General features: G+C 33.3%; 1 protein-coding gene across 4 annotated transcripts in view; it reads left to right on the top strand.

Moving 5' to 3' along the window:
* cv-c (RhoGTPase activating protein) overlaps positions 1 to 20,199 on the top strand; it is a 705,315-nt gene that overhangs the window by 293,486 nt on the left and 391,630 nt on the right. For all 4 annotated transcript variants that reach the window (XM_085957156.1, XM_085957154.1, XM_085957155.1 and 1 more), the window contains exons 7-8: positions 3,746 to 4,497; positions 11,542 to 11,584. In XM_085957156.1, coding sequence (XP_085813282.1) covers positions 3,746 to 4,497; positions 11,542 to 11,584 — 795 coding nt within the window. The remainder of the gene's footprint in view (positions 1 to 3,745; positions 4,498 to 11,541; positions 11,585 to 20,199) is intronic.

Here is a 20,199-nt window from a genome sequence, read left to right as displayed (position 1 = left end):
AATTCTTAAATCTTAAGGATTAATTGATAAATAAAGAATGGTTTATTAAGATTTATTCTTTTCTAACATTAAAAACCGTTTGCTTCTCACTACAAAATACAAATTTGATCTGCAAATAGTTACATTATAATTTAAATAGCATTGTATATGTATCATCATCATCATCATCAGCCTGAATCTATCCACTGCTGGATGAAGGCCTCTTCAAGTTGCTTCCACTTCTCTCGGTCCTGTGCATTGCGTTGCCACGTACTTCCGCAGAACTTTATCATTTCATCGATCCAGCGGCCTCTAGGTCTACCTTGTGGACGTTTTGTACTTCTTGGATACCACTGGATGACTAGATTTGTCCAACGATTGTCTCTTCTTCGAGCTATGTGTCCAGCCCATCTCCATTTAAGGCTTTTAATAAACTCTATTACATCGCAAACCCTTGTCTGCTTCCTTATCCACTCATTCCTCTTTTTGTCCTTTCGCGTTATGCCCAGCATGCACCTCTCCATACCACGTTGTGCTACTCTAAGTTTCTGGATCTCTCTTTTACTTAGGGTCCATGTTTCACACGCATATGTCATCACGGGAAGCACACACTGGTTGAACACTTTGCGCTTTAGGCACAGTGGAAGGTCACTTTTGAAGACATTATTCAGGCGGCCAAAAGCACTCCAGCCTAGCTTTACTCTGCGAACAATTTCATCAAATATACATCCATCTATAGATACTTGTTGTCCCAGATAGATGTAGCTTTTCACCTGTTCGAGCTGAGTGCCATTGATGAGGATCTCTTTTTGGCCTGCAAAGCAGTTGAACATGACTTTCGTCTTTGTTACATTTATTTTCAAACCTACTTTGTTGCTTACTTCAGCGAGTTCCTGCATTCTGCTTTGGAGGTCTTCTGAGTCTTGCGAGAAAATTACTATGTCATCGGCAAAGCGCAGATGACTCAGGTATTCTCCATTTATGGGGATCCCTTTGTCATTCCAGTCAAGTTGCCTGAATAAGTCTTCAAGGGTAGCTGTAAATAGTTTAGGTGAGATTGTATCACCTTGTCGGACTCCTTTGCTGATAGGAAATCTGCGCGATGGTTTATGGAGATTTACAGATGCTGTTGCGCTACTGTATATATTATTGAAAATATTTATATAGCGTCCAGGGATTCCTTGTTTTCTGAGTGCGTCGAGTATTGAACATTTCTTTATCGAATCAAACGCCTTCTCATAGTCTATAAAACCCATGCATAGTGGCAGTTTGTATTCCTGGTACCGCTCTATGATTTCTCTGACGACTTGGATATGGTCCATAGTGCTGTATCCTCCTCTAAATCCGGCTTGTTCTCTCGGTTGGTTCTCGTCTAGTACATTTTGCAGACGGTTTGAGAGAATTTTTGTGAACGTCTTGTAGAGAATAGGGAGTAGACTTATTGGACGATAATTTGCTAGGTCTTCTCTGTCACCTTTTTTGTGAAGAATGACAATGCTGGCATTTTTCCATACCTCTGGGACATCCTCTTTGCATATGCAGGCTGTGAACAATTGTGCAAGTACTTCATTTGCATCCTTTCCTGCTTTTTTGAGGATATCTATCGTTAAACCGTCTTCCCCGGGGGCTTTCCCACTTTTCATGTAATTTAAAGCATGGGTTACTTCCCAGGATGTAATTTCGGGAGTATGGTCTTCCGAATTTCCATTTCTCTGAAGATCTAAGTCTATAGTCGTATTGTCAGTGTCATCACTGTAGAGATCGCTGTAGAACTCTTCAACTCGGCTTAACAAGTGTTCCCAATTTCTGACGATAGAACCATCTTTTGCTTTTAGTGCTGTGATTTGACGTTTTCCTATCGACAAGCATTGCTTGTTTTTGTTTAAACTTCTGCCTGCTTTCACAATTGCTTGTATGAGGTTTACATTGAATTTACGAAGGTCTTCTCTAATCTTCCTTCGGAGGGTTTTGCAAAGTGATGAAAACTCCATATCGTTTTGCGCCTGTCTATCGCTCTTGGTTTTCCTTCTCTGCTCCATAAGATTCAATGTTGCCTTCGAAAGCTTGGTGGAAGGTGTAACTTCTGAGCTTTTTACGCCTGTTTTTTCTGCACATTGTAGAATAATATTCGTTATATCCTCCGCGTTGGATAGGGAAACGGTTTCGTTCTCATCTAAGAAAGCCGATAGTGCATTTTTGAGTTCATTTTGGAATTCAGTATTGTTCTGCATGTATACGCGAGCATTTGACTTCTTCTGCAGTTTGGATCTTTCTGATTTGACGTTCAATCTTATCTTACATCTCACCATCCGGTGATCACTGCCGGTGTTAAACTGATTGATCACCTTACAGTTTAAAAATGTATATTTTCTGTCAGCGAGGATGTAATCGATTTCGCTGGTCCTTCCTGTCGGGCTTCTCCACGTCCATTTACGTGTAGGTTTATGTTGAAAAAAGGAATTCATGATGTGAAGATTGTTGGTTTCAGCAAACTCCACAAGCATGTCCCCTCTACCATCCCTTGAGCCATGTCCGAAATGTCCGACCGCTACGTCATCTCTTTGGTATGATCCAATACGTGCATTGAAATCTCCCATTATGATGTTGAAGTGGCATTTACTTTTATTTTTCAAGGATGTTATTTCCTCGTAAAACTCTTCCACTTTTTCATCAGGATAGCTCTGTGTCGGAGCATATACTTGCAAAATCTGAATGCGGTACCTAGCATTGATTTTAAGTATCACGCTTGCGACCCTGTCAGAAATGCAGTTGAACTCGACTATGCGGTCCCTCCAGGCTTTGTTGACAACTACATATTTATATTATGGTAAATATCAAACACATTAGGATAGGTAATGGATATACGGAACATGAAATATTTCGCTAAATAACATAATGGTTCAGCAAATGAGGAGTTCTCGTGTTCAACTCAAAATCACGCTCCTCGTATAATATTTGCTTCATGAATCGCCAATATTTTAAAAACGAAACAAATCTGACCAGTACAGACTGGCCTTACTTGTGTATTATGGTTTTAGGAACATATTATAATATGCAACTATGTAATTAATTTTGTATTTCACTACATATATTCGCGAATGAGAGTAGGATATTTCAGATTTTACTCATTCGTTGACGTTGTATTTCATTATAACTAAAACAATTACATATTTCAATTAAAACGTTAAAAATAACTACAAATATTTTTTTATTAGTTCAACTTATTTATTATTTATCGGACAATGTTATCGGTTAAAGTTTTAAGCTTGTGGTAATACTTGTATTTTGAATTCGTGTTCATTTAATTACAAAACTAGGTATATGTAACCGTACTGTCGAGCTTCTTATAGTGTATCATCTTGATTATTATTATTATTAGTATTATTATTATTATTAGTAGTATTATTATTATTTAGAAAGAGCTATAGTTTTAACAAGTAATTATTATATTGAAAAAGAAATACTGCATAATATAAAGGGTGTATTTTTAAAACCCGATAGAACTTAAAATTTTAAAAAAATAACACGAAAAATCAACTTTTAATCAAAAGTATATATATCAGAAAGCTCAATAATATATGATATTATCATTTGAAAATGATTTGGGCATAATGCTACCGCGATTTATTCTTGACGAAGCGTATTCTGAACGTCCATTTTTGGCATTTTTTTCAAGCACTGCTGGTCGTTTGAATAGTAATATTATAAATATTATGGTAACTAATAAATCATGCCTGATAATCTTTTTGGTTTCTTCTTTTTTCAGTTGAAAAAACCCCAAACAAATGCAAGCGTAAAGAAACATGGGAGCGCCTACGCAGAAGGCAGTCGCAATACACACGCCACCAGCAATATATCCGGGCGTCCACCGGAAACGACGTCTGGGTGCGCCGAGAGAGCGTCATGACGCAGACCGTCGACCCGGATGAACTGGACGCCGCAGCTTCCGACCACACATGCAATACAGAAGACACTTCGTCTAACGAAAACCTACTACTGGACGAATCGGCGAACGAGGCGTCAGCCAATGAGACATCGATCAGTGAAAATTCTTTACGAAGGAATATACTGTCGCGTAAAATTAACGCGGGAAATTCGCCGATGAATTTTCCATCCTCAAATAGTCCCACTGTAACCAATGAAGATATCAATGACTCCGGTTTAAATTCAAGTGAAAGTTCAATTCCAAACTCGTGCGCGAAATCTGGATCTAATTCTAAACCGATAAGGCCTACTTGTTTGCAGTTAAAGATTGTGAATATACCACCTCTTGCTGCAATGGACAGTCAGAGTTCTTCCGGTGATTGTCTTGATGATGTCATGGAGTGTAGGGAGTTCTTTGGACAGTTTGTTGGACGTGAACAGCCTTCACCGTCTTCTGCGTCGCTGAAGTTGAGCCTGGCGCCCATGCCATCGGATTTGGGCGGCAAATGCGCAAGCGTTCCCGCCCTTTTGAGAAGGCGCGTTCCAGAAAAAGGATCCCTGAGACGAGGAGATGGGCAGAACAGCGAGGACAATGTAAGTATTAAAAAAATCTACGTTTTTATCACCTTTCTTACTGACTTTTGAGATAAATGATATGTTAGTATGGCGGTCAACAACCCCAGGCTTTGACAGCGCGATTGCAACAACGCTATAATCAGTGAGTTACACGAGTATCGCATATCGCACTCCATCTACGGTCAGCACATTTTGCAAATGTGACATACGTCGATGAGGGTCGACAACCCCAGTCCTTGTCAGCGAAACGCCGCGAAGTTGCTGCAGTGCGACAGTCATCATATTATCCAATTGTGAACTACGTCAATATTAGCTTGTCGCAATTTATTAAATATTGATTTCAATAAATAGCGAAGGACGATTGACGGAAACGTACACTCTACCAAAACATCTCAGACTAAGCATATATCACCGCATGGTACACGGCCCTGTTAACTTCGCTATTATCATTGTATTTATTTATTAGTTAATAAACACTCTCCTCATTTCACTAGAGCAATCTACAACCAGCCTTTCATCTCTAAACCTTCACCCCTAAATTAGAATAGCCCAGCAGTAAAGTGTAAAGCTAGACGAATCTATCTGCGAACCTTGGTTTAGCTTTAACAGAGACCAAATAACGGGAAATGAGGGTGTCTGTGTCTAATTTGTATCGTCTGTCGTAGTCTAATTTGTAAGGCACTGGCATCTCATATGGAGGCTCCGGATTCGATTCCGGAATAGATCATAATGTTACAATATTAAAAAGAAATTAATTTTAAAATTTTATGCTATAACATGAAAAACTCCGTGGTAAAAAATAGGATCGTCCATCTCACTAATTGATATTTTTAGGGAGCGCCACGAAAAAATCTTTACACAGTAAGGGCGTCGTGAAACAATTTATTTTTAAACACTAATTTAACTTTAAATAATTACTTAATTAATTTAACATTTTTTTATCTAGATGTTTATACCCGTGTATTGTAAATTTTAATTAATTTTACGGTGTTTTCCATATTATGTAAATGTGACAAGAATACATGCTAATAAAATCGCGATTTGAGATATTTGCTATAATAATTATCTTGAAAATAATTTTAAAATATCACGAGTATGAAGAGGCAATTAAAGTAAGTATTCAAAAATAGGAGACAAAGAAGGCATTTCATAATTTGTACGTCTGCGACAAAGCAATGGGCCCTCTCGACAATGAAATACGAGAGCTTTTATAATTATTTATTTCGCGAAACATTTTCAAAAGACCTTTATGATTTCAAGAAACACGTAAAAACCTTTTACATTATCCGTTGTTTTTACGAGCTACTTTAGAATTATTGTAAAACCTTCATATAATAATAAAAAAGTAAACCTAGTTATAAACAAAATGTGAATATAACAGTCCATATGTTGATACCTAATTATAAAAACTAAATCTACATTGTGCATCTACTTAAAAATTCTTTTATGTGCGTAATTTTCAAACACTATTGCGATCTTATTAATTTTAAATTCTTAACCACGTTTTATGATAATACTATAGAACTCGTAATATTGCATTGGTAACGCATGCGAAACGGTGTATTATAGCAATCATGATTAAGGGGGATCCTATATGCTAACAGAGAACCAAGCGGAAAAATACGAAGCTTGCAATTTGAGATTTTTTTTGATAATTTACAATTTCAACACTGTATTAATTAATAAATATGTATCTGAAAACATTAAAAAGTTTCTTTTTTAATTCCAAGATAAACTTACAATTGTAAAAAAAAAATGCGTATTCGTTGCAGGGTCACATCTTATTATTACATTATATTTTATGGTTATATTTATTATTAAAATTTAGTTTATTAAGTTTACAATTTTTTAACGTTTAGATTTTTGACTAAATCATTGTTTTAATATTTTTCATATTTATTTTAAAAAACATCGATTTTTATAAAAATATAAATGTGTATAACTTGAAATCCTTTTTATACTGTTGTATGATAAATTATTTCGTGGCATTTTTGTATGTAAACACTGATCTATATAAGTAGGTATTTAACTAGAATCTGAGTCAACAAACTATTTATTAGAACATGTGACAGATTGATAAGGTGACAATCATATGTATGTAAGTATTGCTTTGATTACTATTGAGATGGTAAAGTGAATGGTATAGAAAGATATTTCTCTTATTCGAATATAATATTAAGTAGATATATCACTAAACTACTTTATATAAACCTGCACGTACCTACTTCTTTTTTTGGTTAAATCTTTTTTGTTTTCAGTCGAGTGATTCTTTACGAATGTCACCACTTGACCTCTATCGTGAGTGTAAGTTATCTATCTCCTAGGCACGCTTTGTTTTAGCTGCCTTACAAAAAAACTTTATTACGAAGAAAATATTTTCCCACTATCAATAAGGTTATATTTAGTAAAATCATTATAAACAGAACGTGTATCAATTTCATTGTAAGAATTGTTGAATTTAAGAGGGGGGCGGGGTGTACAGGCATTAAACATGAAAATGCTAAAGATGCAATTTAATACATTTTACTGATAATATACCTACATTTTAAAGAGTTTTTAATAATCAATGCTAATCTAAAAACACAAATAAAAAACAAAGATTAACCTACTATTTAAAAGACCCCATTATAAAATATGCGTTCGTTGAATATTATTATTATTTACTGGTTATTTTTATAATTAAAATATACTCGAATAGGAGTAACATATTTTTGAATAATTTATAGTTTTACAGTTAATTTTCAAACTACGAGGGTGGGTCAATAAGTCCTTAGAAAAGCCGACAGGTGGCGCGACTAGTACTGTAAGCGGTTTGTTTTCATGCAGCGGCACTACCGATTCAGTATGCTGCGAAGTTTCAATCAGATTGGTCGGGTTGTTGTGTGTTTCTCGTACATTTAAAAAAAAATTTGCTTGTGGAAAATGGAAAAATGGAAAATAGAGAAAATTGAGTTTAGAGCTGTTATTAAACATTTTAATATAAAAGGGTTAACAGCAAAGGAAATAAAAAATGAGTTGGATTTAGTTCACGGCATATCTGCTCCTTCACTTGCAACTATTTATAACAAAGGATGAACCACGCTCAGGACGTCCTGTAGAGGTGACTACACCAGAAATGATCAATAAAATCCACGATATGGTGCTAAGTGACCGAAAATTAAAGTTGAGTGAGATAATTGAGGTTACAGGGATCTCAAAAGGTAGCGTCATTTCTATTTTACATGACAAATTGGGCATGAAAAAAATTTCTGCAAGATGGGTGCCGCGTTTGCTCACAGTCGACAATAAACGCAATAGGGTGGTGGGCTCTAAAGCCCTGTTGTCGCTCAAGCAACGCAATCCGGATGAATTTTTTCGTCGCTTTGTGACTGTAGATGAAACATGGATACACCACTATACTCCCGAGACGAAAGAACAGTCAAAGCAGTGGATTGCGAAAGGCGAACCATGTCCAAAGAAGGCGAAAACCGTAAAATCAGCTGGTAAGGTTATGGCTACTGTATTTTGGGATGCACGTGGAATTATTTTCGTTGACTATTTGGAAAAAGGAAAAACAATAACAGGGGATTATTATGCATCTTTATTGGACCAGCTAAAAAACAAAATCGAAGAAAAACGGCCTCATTTAAACAGGAAAAAAATCCTCTTTCATCAGGACAATGCCCGTGTTCACACATGTTTACGATCAATGGCTAAAATTGAAGAATTGAAGTTCGAATTGGTCGAATACCCACCGTATTCGCCAGATTTAGCCCCCCCAGTGACTTTTTCGTTTTCCCAAACTTAAAAAAATGGCTAAGTGGACAACGTTTTTTTCAAATGAAGAAGTCATCGATCGGACAAATGCTTATTTTGAGGACCTTCCGAAAACTTATTTTTCTGACGGTTTAAAAAAAATTGAAAAACGTCTAACCAAGTGTATTGAGCTCCAAGGAGATTATGTTGAGAAATAAAAAAAAATACAAAAATAAAAACTGTTTTAATGCTTTTTTCTAAGGAATTATTGACCCACCCTCGTAGGTAGGTATCAATTTATCTATAATTGAAAAATGTACATAATCTCGAAATCGTTTTTACGATAAATTGTTGTTATTCACTCACTCAACCCATTCGGACGATGTCCTGGATTTATTTCATTCATTACGATTCGTTACATAAAGTAAACGAGGAAGTTTAATAAGCTTCTATATACATACTGCTTAGTAGTTTTAATTGATTTTGATCTTAATATAATGTTTTTTTATTGCGGATTGAGAATTATTATGGCTGATGTTTCATATAAAAATAAAAAAACTTTCTTCTCGTTGGAACTTAAACTTATGCACAGTAAAATCACTATTTACGTGTTCATATTTCAACTTTCACCAAGTACTAAATATATATTAATACTTTCGACCGAATGTACTTGATTGAATTTGAATTTAAATTCTAATGGATTCAAGCTCTATACTATTCCATTTAGGTCGTTTTTTGCGACCCGGGTTTCGCCTTTTGGCACCTTCAGGCGTCGTGTATACTCACCAAAGGCAAACACACACTGACAACGAACACTCTTAACTCTACCTTATATAGTAAATCAATACAATAAAGTAGGTAAAAACTCCATTACCTACCTATCTAGTCAGAGGTTACAAAAAATCCAATAAACAAATTATGAATAGCTGAAGTTTCAGTAAAAAACCTAATTAGTAAAAACCTTATCTTATTAATAACAATACACTGGGTAGCATATTATTATAATAAATCGTCAAACCTAATAATAGGTCATTATTCTTTATAACAATAAAAATACTACACTCAAGAGGTGTAAATCGTCAATTCTAAGAAAAATAATTAATCGAGTTAACTAATGAGATATTAGCCTTTAATAATACTCTTACATGGTACATACTTTTATAACATTATTTTAACAATTTTTTTTTTTACATATAAACTCGCTTAATATAATATATATAACTCACCTAATATAATATATATGTATATATTATATACCTATACATATCTAAATCCTCATCCATACAATCTCATACAAACATAATATATAAATTTTGTGTCAATAACATTGACCATAATATAGTGAATAGTCTCATATGTAAAACATCATATAGGATATAACAAAGGGCTACTAGGAAAACTAAGTTTATCATTCAATATAGGTAAGCTCTGCAACTGTGCCAGTTGTCCCAGCGCTGAATCGTCCTAGAACCAAAAAACAACATGTGTATTTGCCAGACACGGGGTCCAAACTTTCGATCTATGGTTTCGGAAAAAGGTTACTTTACACTCGTCTATATCGGATATATAACGTATTTTTTTTTGTTACTGGTATTTGGTTTACCCTCTTTTACATTTTCCTTACTAGTGGGAATCTATGTATCTATGGTTATGAAATAGTACATTTATAATAGTAGTAATAGTACGCGATTTTAAAGCGGCCCGGCGGCAATTTAAATTTGTTATGGGACTCTTCACCGCACTCTCGTTTCTTTGGCTCATCCGAAAACTTTACAAAATCCTCTTCTATCCTGGGAATGTATACGAAACAAGTAGAGGAAATAGGTTTTTAAGATAAGTTTATCTTATTATTTTCTATTGTTGCAGTGACGCCATTTTTATATGTTTATATAGGTAGTACCTAATGAATCATTTTTTTCTCAATTTTTCTGTATTTTATATCGCAAACATCAGATCAAATATTCTGTACCTGATCTCAATTTAAATTATATTATGACGTAAATATTAGATGTTCTCTTATGAATCAGATTGTTTACTATACTTAACTATAAAACATATAGGTACCAAAAAAACTTTTAAAATTTCATATGGTACTTTAAATCAATGTGAAAGGACATGTTTATGATAGTATTAAATTTTGTTGTAGGTATTTCAATCTATCATAATTAAATATTAAAGATGATTTAAACAATCACATTGCTACAACTGTAATGGTTTGTATTTCAAAGTGCTCGGTTACCAATTTACCTCCGTGCCATTTCGATGTCAACCATTTTCCGGATAACTCAAACTAAATTAAAACGAATCATCACTAAACTAATTTTCGATGGTCCGCTTAACACGATTCCCGGAAATTGCTCATCACTGCAGATAAAGCTGTAATTAAAAATTCAAATTCGAATGTTCGCGTGATCTGTTTTCATTAAAAAGCTCTACCTAACACACTCATTACTTAACTATATATCACTATCACAACGAGCTTTGGCAGAATGATTTACGAATGCTTTAATCAAGTACATTTAAAATGTTATTACATTGTTATTTTTAACTCTAATTATTCGATCGATAATATTTATTTGGCTTATGACTATATCAATATCAGTTCTTTCATTTTTACCACGTTTTTCTTAGCTCGTATTCTTGTTTGTCCGGTGGTTGTTTATCCAGTACAAATCTTGCAATCGATTTTTAACTAACTTCCCGACCAGCTAGACATTTGAAACTTTTAGAATATATCAGAACACGATCACAATGCATTCTCTTAATACTTTTAGCCATATTTAAGTAGAATTGAATTCATTTTCAGTTAATTCTGTTTTGTATGAAAAGTTATTATTATTGGTTGCTAAGGGGGTGTTCCTAGCAACTAAATTATTAATATATACGTACGTCACTATGGAAATCAAAATGACATTTCAGTATTCTATATTTGTTTGTTTGTTGCAAAATAGCGAAAAAATGATTTGTTGACAATTGCCTTATTTGTCCTAAATTATTAATACATAGAATTATCAAGTTTATATGATTCAACAGAAAATTTAAAAACGTGGTATATAAAAAGTTCTTTTTAACTTGTAATTATTGTGTTATAAATGGTGTTCGAACATGGGATCTATGACATTATCAACGAGGCGTTAACTACTCAGCAATCGTGGTCGCCAAATTTCAAAGTATACCAATGCATTATCTACCTACACAAAGTCCATATAAATTAATATCAAGCATTTTTTTCATACTTATTATCAAGATCTACCATGTATTGGCTTATTCAGCATATTCTCAATGTATATTATTATCAATGGCTTATTTTCTGTTTATTTTCTCTAGATGCCGCACAAGCTGAGGGCTCAATCAGAGAAGCAATTATTAGGTGAGTTTTTCTTTTTCATTGTCTTTAATACCGAAGCCACTTATTGTTGTTATATTTATAAGTAAATGCTTCGATGAGTGGAACGGAAAAGCATTTATGGTGATATCACAAAGAGGAGGTTTTTTGTTTGTCATTTTCATTCAAATTATTTCCTACGGAAAACAATACCTACAATATTATCTTTAATATTAGATTGGCGGTAAAACTTTTAGCACTTAGTTATATTATGTACATAAGGCAGAAAATAAAAGTGACATATTATAATGTAAACGTAAATACTTCGAAGTGAAGATATACAGCATAATACATCACTTGAAAAAAAATCACTGGACAAATTAGGTACATCATCCCGTTAATGTTAAAAGGGTGACTAACAGGTAAATTAAAAAAACTCCTCAGTGGAGCATAAGAATATGTACATAGTGGAAATTATATTAATATAAGTTTTACGTGAAATAATTGTTAGCAAACCTCTTGAACCCTTACACTGGATCTGATACACATTAAAACTACGTATTTGCATTGCATTTTTTGACCAGTCACTCATTCGGACCTGTGACCCATGGTTTTAAAATATTTATTCAAAAAATGGCCGCTTTACCATCTCAGCCAGCGTTGGTGCAAAAAATAAATAAAAGCCACCGAAAACATTCTGGATCGAAAATTGAATCATGTTTACCTGAAATACGTACAATGAATTCGCAATAACAAGACACGTGCAGGCAGATAGAGAACTTCATATAGCAGTGGACTGAAAGTGGTTGAGGTGTTGATTATGAAATAGTGGAACAACATTGCGTGTCGCGTTAATCAATTAGGATAAGTTGTATTAAATATAAAATGTTATAAAATTTGTAGTCATAAAATGGCTAAAAACATATGTTTTATTAACTAAATTCTCAAAGCACCTACCTACCACTAAATAAATTTGTCAAATTTAAAAAAGAGAGAAAATATTTATTATAGAAATTGCAGTATCGCGGTATTAATATCGTGTCACTGAGTTTTCTTCATGTAGGCAGATTAAATTGTATCAATGATTACTTTTTCCAATTAGGGGCGATTGACTGCCCATTTCACTTGATAAACTTCAAGGGCAGCCGGTTCGTATACCGCTTTGAACTCTAATAATACTGTGGCTGAAAGGGGTGGCTCTCGCTTACACTTACAACCCCAATTAATTATAATATAAATGTAGCGATCATACTACTCAGCATTCAAATAAATTAGTGACACAATTTAATACGTATATTTTGTTGTCGAAACAAAACAATAGAGCGATAATGATTGTCAGCATTTCCTCAATCATAACTAGATCAGTAGGGTCTGTTACGATTTGTTAATTGCAACAATATCTCTTGTAATATATTATTATGTACTGCATTTGTATAAATTGGAAGGTCAGCCCATGAATAATCACTAACTCATCGAGTCCATCACCTGACACATTACCACGCATGACCATCAACCTTTATTCCACTCGAATCAAGTCTCTCAGTTCATTAATATAATCAATCTCTTGATTAAGTCGATCTCACTGGTATATCCGTATTCGAGGTTATAATCTCACGCTGTCATCTATACTTAAGAAATATTGTATTCTCGCAACGATCAATAAACTCTTTCCTCCAAACAACTTCAAGCTAGACGACCTTATATTCCCCCACCTCACCATCCCCAAATAAATAAATCGGTAAATAGTAAAAACGTGTGTTTTTTAAATAATTGTTTTCAGTGAATTACCGGTTTACATTAGGCATTTCATTAATTTTAGTAGTACATACTTATATGTTTGCACTTTCAAAACGGAAAATTTTAAATTTTCTCTTTCGGTAAAATTAATATTTTCAGGTTAGGTTTGTTTTCATTGAGTATTTTTACAGCGTGCACATATGAACTTTAAAATACAGTAGATCAGTCTAGCATGCCCTGCAATCGTCTTTATTAAATTATGAAATATGTTTTAATATGGAAAATTGAAGTATTCATTCAGGCTAAATACAAATTTATTATTAATAAAATACGTTTCAAAAATACATCTAGTAGTGTTAGTTGAAAGTTTTTGCTCCACCCTAATCTATGTACGTGGTTTCGCCCCTCATGTGGTGCTATTCAGCCAAGTTGGCACACGGCGGAGGAAAGAGGCCTCCACTCTTCAATGGAAAGATACAGGTCACTGAGCTTTCAGAATAGGCCGCTTGTACAATACGACAGCTTTATTTATAAGCACTAACCAATTTTTGTTTATCACTTGGAAACTACATTCTCTTGTACATACAGTGGTCTCTTTTAAACTAAATATACAATGACACGAGGTTTTATAAAGAAAATTATTTCAGTAGACACTGCTGGGGTAATAATATGACTATATTATATCGATGTCAGCATATTCAATGAGTTTCAGTTGAATATTTATTTGTGGTAAATAAAGTTTTTGTGTATCTATTGATTAATAAAATAAAAAATAATATGTAGAATTTAATCCACATAATTTAACAATATTCAGAACTGGTTTCGACTCCTTCAATTGGATATTGTCATTTGATATAATAATACAGCTATTTATACTAACAAGAAGGAAAATATATTTACTGAAGATATGGACGATAGTTAAATAAAATTCTAAAAATCCTCAGTTCAGAGATAAATCAATTATATTTACCTTGTTATTTACTGTAAATAATAGTATAATTGGTAGTTAAACTGCATAATATGCATATTTTATTAAAATGAATATTAATATTTTTATAATGCAAGTTATGGGGAATTATTTAATCAGGATTGGTTTTAACTGAATTTTCTTTTTCTATTATTTTTCATTTTGAAATTATAAAATATGACCATTTTTATTCGACAATAAACCTTTTATTGCAAAGAAAGTAAAATAAATTGTAAATGTGTATCATTTTAGTTTATCGGTTTTTGTAGGTCATTAAATTTTAAAAAGTTTTAAAATGTTATGGATAACTAAGTATAGTACATGTACATGTACTATATATGTACAAATAATAATTAGCTTGTGGGTACTGTTACTTTATGTATAATGCATATATACTGGACATGAAGTTCTATAGCCAGGGGAAATAAATTCTCCCATGAAGATTTCCTATAGAGAACACATAAATGTCTCTACACTGCAGTAGCTATACGTACATCATCAAGATTCTGTCTTCCGTATACTTGATTCATATAATGCGATTCTTCTAAAGAATTGTTAATTGTTTTGATTAGTACGTTAAATAAAAAGGACGGTGGCGAACGGTAGGTGAAGTGACCAGACAAAGGAATTCATTGGGAAATCTACAGCATCCACCATAAGGGTCAAATGTTGCATATAATTGCTGTATTCTGTAAAATTTATTCCAGGGTGATCACAATTCTTAGAGAGTGAAGATGAGGTAGGAGTTATGAGAGTGAAGACCATTCTTTATCAGAGGTCGGTTACCATCAGCACAATATTTACTATATTGAATGCTGGCCAGAACAGTTTGATAGGGCTGCTTTTACACCGATCACGAAATGTTTTCTACCGTTAGGTAATAAATCCTTAGAAGATCAACATAATAATCCTATATTTTTCTCTCTCATCATATAGCTAAACTTCTTTCCCCTTCGTTTGGGGACCGACGTTGTAATTATTATTGGTCATTTTATCACAATATATCAAAGGCCTAAACTTTTTGTGATAGTTTATTGGTTCTGTATCTATATATAACTGCTATAAATTGACAAGGTATAATAATAAGCCATGCGCAATCTCGGGTGTTAGCTGAGGTGTCTGTTGTGTAGGGAGTAGTATCTCATGTTGAGAAATAAGACTTGAATTCTCTATTAAAATAATTAAATAATAACTATTAATTCTTTAAATACGAGCGATTAATAGTCATAATCATCATATATGGCATTACAATCTTTTGCGGGTCTTGGCCTCTTTAAAAAAACTTCCTCCATCTTGTTCGATCCAGCACCGACATTATCCAATTGCTTTAGCCTATCATTCCTAATACTTGTGTTACTGTTATCTCACCTTATGTTACTTAGCCCATTAAACTGAAAATATTTCAGTTAATATGTAATTCATAATTGTCATAATACGGCTACTCCTAAAATCATTAATATTACAACTAATTAAAATGATATTGTTTTAAAAATCGATAGAATTATCCAGTAAATACATATTATAATAGATAGATATCCGTCAGATTTCCTTTACCTAACATACATTATAAATAATGTACATTGCATATGTACAAAGCGTCGCATTCCATCATAAATAAAAAAAATATATCAAAAAGTATAATATACTATGCGACAAAGAGCAACATACTGAATTATGAGAATGAGCTATGAAAATAAGGCGTTGGATAAAGGTAGCATTGTAACTTGTTGGCTGTAATAATGTATAGAAATACTTGTATGATTGTAATTAAGTTTTGATGCCTTTCTAAACATTTTATAGGTAAAACCAATGGAAAATAATGATTATGAAACCTTAATTATGTTGCCAAAATATGCATTTTTATTTTATCTACTGTAATATTGTCAATGTCGTACGGTAACCCGAGGTGACATCACCGAAACGGATGGAATTTATTAGCATTTTAAAGATAATGTTAAACCACCTGTGATGTTGTCTCTTTGTTTCGGCCGGCCAGGTCTTCTCTTACCGTCGGGGTTTGCGTATATTACCCGTCTTGCATGTGTCTTCTCCGGCATTCTATTCACATGCCCGATCCAGCGCAGTCTCTCTATTTTCACATGTCACGTAATCTTTTCAATAGCTTTTCATAATACCTTGTATTCCAAATGCCACGTTTTTGAATAGCCCCAAATATAACCAAAACAATAAACGATAAGTAATGTCCTCAAATTTAAATTAGATCGTCTACGACCAATAATTGTCCGCGAGATTGATTGTCTGATACTTCAGGATTGCTGCCATACTGTCATCCTAGGAGAGTATATTAAAAGAGGATAAACCTGTTTTATTATTTACTTTGTTCACCTCTGGCCTGCCGTTTTGCCGTACGCGACGGCGTCATTGGACCATGCTAATACCGTCGATATGAAATGCCATTTTTAGAAAATCCGCCAGAGTCTTTCAGAGGGAATGTTTTATGCGAGGGGCGAAAAACAGGCCCTGAGTGAGAAATCGATCACGAAATAATAATGGACACTCTGCGTCCTCTCTATTGAATGTTTGACGTTTTCGAGAGGATGAATAGAGATCTCGATCAATGGGCGCCGCATTATTCGTTCAAATAATGCCGTGGATATTGTATTGTCAAATGATAATACGGAAATGAATGTGCTTTAAAAAACAATTGAATCGTTCGTTTAAGATACCTATAAACATTCTTTATTCAAAAAAATCTGCAAAAATTGAGCATTAATTCGCGGTGCAATATTATATAGGACAGCAGGGGCGTATCGAAAATTTTCATATTATGATTATGAAATATTAGAAATTTATTCAATATACAGTAAAATTATTGTTAAATTTTCCCCAGCAACCTGTTCTCATAATATATACAGCTCATTTTCTATACCACCATTAAAATTTATAATAATAATTTTATTTGTAAACTAACAATTATTGTTCGCGACTTTGCCAGATAAAATACGGAAACAAAACATACATATTATTTTATCTACATAAGATTATAAAGATAACAGTTCGATCTAGGCACACGACCCGCATCTCATTTCAGTATTCCACCACTGCTATCTAACAACTTTATTTTTATCATGTTCGACCCTAAGATCAAAATATTTGCCTCTATTCATAAGATTGTATTAACATATTTTTGTTTTTACGAGAAATGGATATTAGCCATTTGCTCAACTTACGAGGTCCATAATCTGGGTCCAAATACACATTTAAAAACAACATGTGAATTTTCCAGACCCAGACAAGAATTTTCCAGGACATTACAAGCTTAATGCGTAACCGCTCGGTCAACGTTACCTACATGTAATTCAATTTTGTTATCAGCTCCGATTAAGCCCGCGTAATCGACTATGGTCGGATGTAGACACGCGCTTATCTACCCGTACCTCATCGTACTGTTCCACCGCTGCTATCTAACCGTTTTACCTACTCATGATGAATTGTTGCAAGAATATTATTTTCGAGAAGTTTTATCATAACTTCGGAAGCTTTCGAGATATCCATAATATTCGTCTATTAAATTAGTATCAACACATTAACAATAAGTAGAGGTAGGCTGTGGAAATCTGTCATAAATAGTACACACTTTGCTAGTCATAACTTTGTTTTCACTGAACTTAGTATACACAGTATTGTGGAAAATGTTGGTTTGTTTTTAAAATTTAATTAAACAGTTGGTAAAGTATATTGGCGCGAATTCAGTGGACGTGGGTTGAATAACATAGCGTGCAATATTTATGTCGGATCTCCACAGCTTACTTCTACTCTACGTCACTGACTAACAATGTAATTTATATGCTTTGAAATTTTTCAATATTGGTCCAGTAGTTTTCTATGTATAATAAAATAGATAGCCAATAATTAAACATAACTACATTTTGTGCATAGGAATCATGAACATAGTCAAAACGCTGATGGAAAGGCAACTAATTGGAAATCGTAGAAATTACGATACACATTTTTTGACAAAGCTCACTACATAAGGGAAACATGTATCGATAATAATAATATAATAAACACATTTTATATTTTTTATGAATAATCCCAAAGTAAACGTTCACTATATTGAAAAGATTGAAGTTATAAAATTACTCATATCATCTTTTAAAATAAGTCGATAAAAGTAGTAACAGATAAACTCAAACTATTATATAATTTATAAATATTCATTTTGTATCCAATAAACTTTCTTTTACTATAATATATTCCAGGAAATATATCACAAAAATGACATTTTTTTGTTACCAATGTCGCAAAGTTCAAAAATGACACGATAATACGACAAAACCTTTTTTAATGCTTGTTCACAAAAAAAAAAAAATAATACTTAACTCCATTTCAAGCATGCATACTATTCACGCGGAGATTTTTTTAACAAACCGAAAAGCAAGGCTTTGACCTACTTTGAAAATCACCCTTGTTATAATACATACTTCTGTATGACTTCGGTTTAACTGAACAGAGTGGAACAAATACTGCGCTACAATGTAAAGTAAACTTTGAATGTTAGTTACATTTTGTTCACTAACTGTTTAACTTTCCTAAATGCCCCCTTTTCGTGAATACACTATTCAATCATATCGTTTTTTTTTGTCTACGCACGATATCTAATTTTAACAAATCTGTGGTGAGCTTTTGTAAGCTTTTAATAATGTTTATTGAGTTTTGCGGATAAATTTACGTCAATAAAAAATAATTTACGACTGAAGTTTTAATCTATTTTGCAATCAAGGACCACAATATTTCTGAGCTTGCGGGGAAAGAATGCTTAAGTTATTTTTTGACGAAATTGAGATGTGTGTAACTTACATGCAATAATTAAACTAAGAAAACCATTTTTATTTAAGAGAAATATTACCTATTCAAAGCTTTAAATATTTCAAAATATCAAGAATTTAACTACACATAACTAATATAAAATAATGAAAAAAGAAACATGAATTAACTTCTGGGCTACAGAAAACTTGAAAACTGTGCTTTATTATAAATACGATTATCTCAGCTGTAACCAAACCGACTTTTACCCGAAGCCACATATTTATAAGACGTTTTAATGTAATCATCTATTTAGTATTATGATATTATTTTGGGATTAATTCCCAGCTGATTGATTGCAAGTGGCAGAATATTCGCTTCTAAAGCAGTTGGTCACGGAGTCGAATCCTAATATATTCGGCCAAAAAGATTGAGACCCCTGGTGGGAATTGATTCAGATTTACCTATAATTAGCGTCGACAGTTTTAAATACCTAGTGGTGCATATCATGGGAGATGATACTTCAGAGAGAGTTTGCTATTCAATGGAAATGTCTGGAGCAACATTCAACTCGACATGAAATGTCTGGGACTTACGTCTATACTTGGATGGAATATGGATCAAATATTACTTGGTTGATGGTTATGCTTTACAATAACGAATCATAGCACTTTTCCTCACCTCACTCAAATGCTTGCGGTGGATACTGGTATCCTATAATACAGTTAAATACTACCCATAGGTTTCATACACGAGCTATTAGGATGCTAGCATAGTGGCATGACCTGAAAAGACGTAAGAAGACTACGCGATGCGATAGGGATTCTCGGATGCGCCGTGTAGTGTTTATGCTATAACTGAAGAGTAGGCATAGATTAAGAAAATGATTTGGTCGATTTTATGTATTTAAATTAGAACATGTTTATTGGGTATTAAAATACTTAAAATAGCGTCATCAATATATTTCGAAATTACTAACAATAAGATTGATCGACTATATCAGTAACTTGATTGATAAATACCAAAAGAGAACCTAATATATGCAGGCACACCAAATCGACCTAGACCTACTCTGATAGAGATTGCGAGCCTTATAAGTAGAGTGAATCTAATAATCTAAGAATAAAAAACCTTATCAACCCAAGCCTATTATGAAATCCACATGAAATCATATTAAAATTACATGAAA

This window comes from Rhyacophila brunnea, unplaced genomic scaffold (assembly GCF_057557595.1).
Source record: "Rhyacophila brunnea isolate RB1 unplaced genomic scaffold, BYU_Rbru_1.0 scaffold_6, whole genome shotgun sequence".
NCBI classification, from domain to species: Eukaryota; Metazoa; Arthropoda; class Insecta; order Trichoptera; family Rhyacophilidae; genus Rhyacophila; species Rhyacophila brunnea.
The sequence above is the reverse complement of the archived record's forward strand: the minus strand, read 5'-3'. Positions and strand labels throughout refer to the sequence as shown.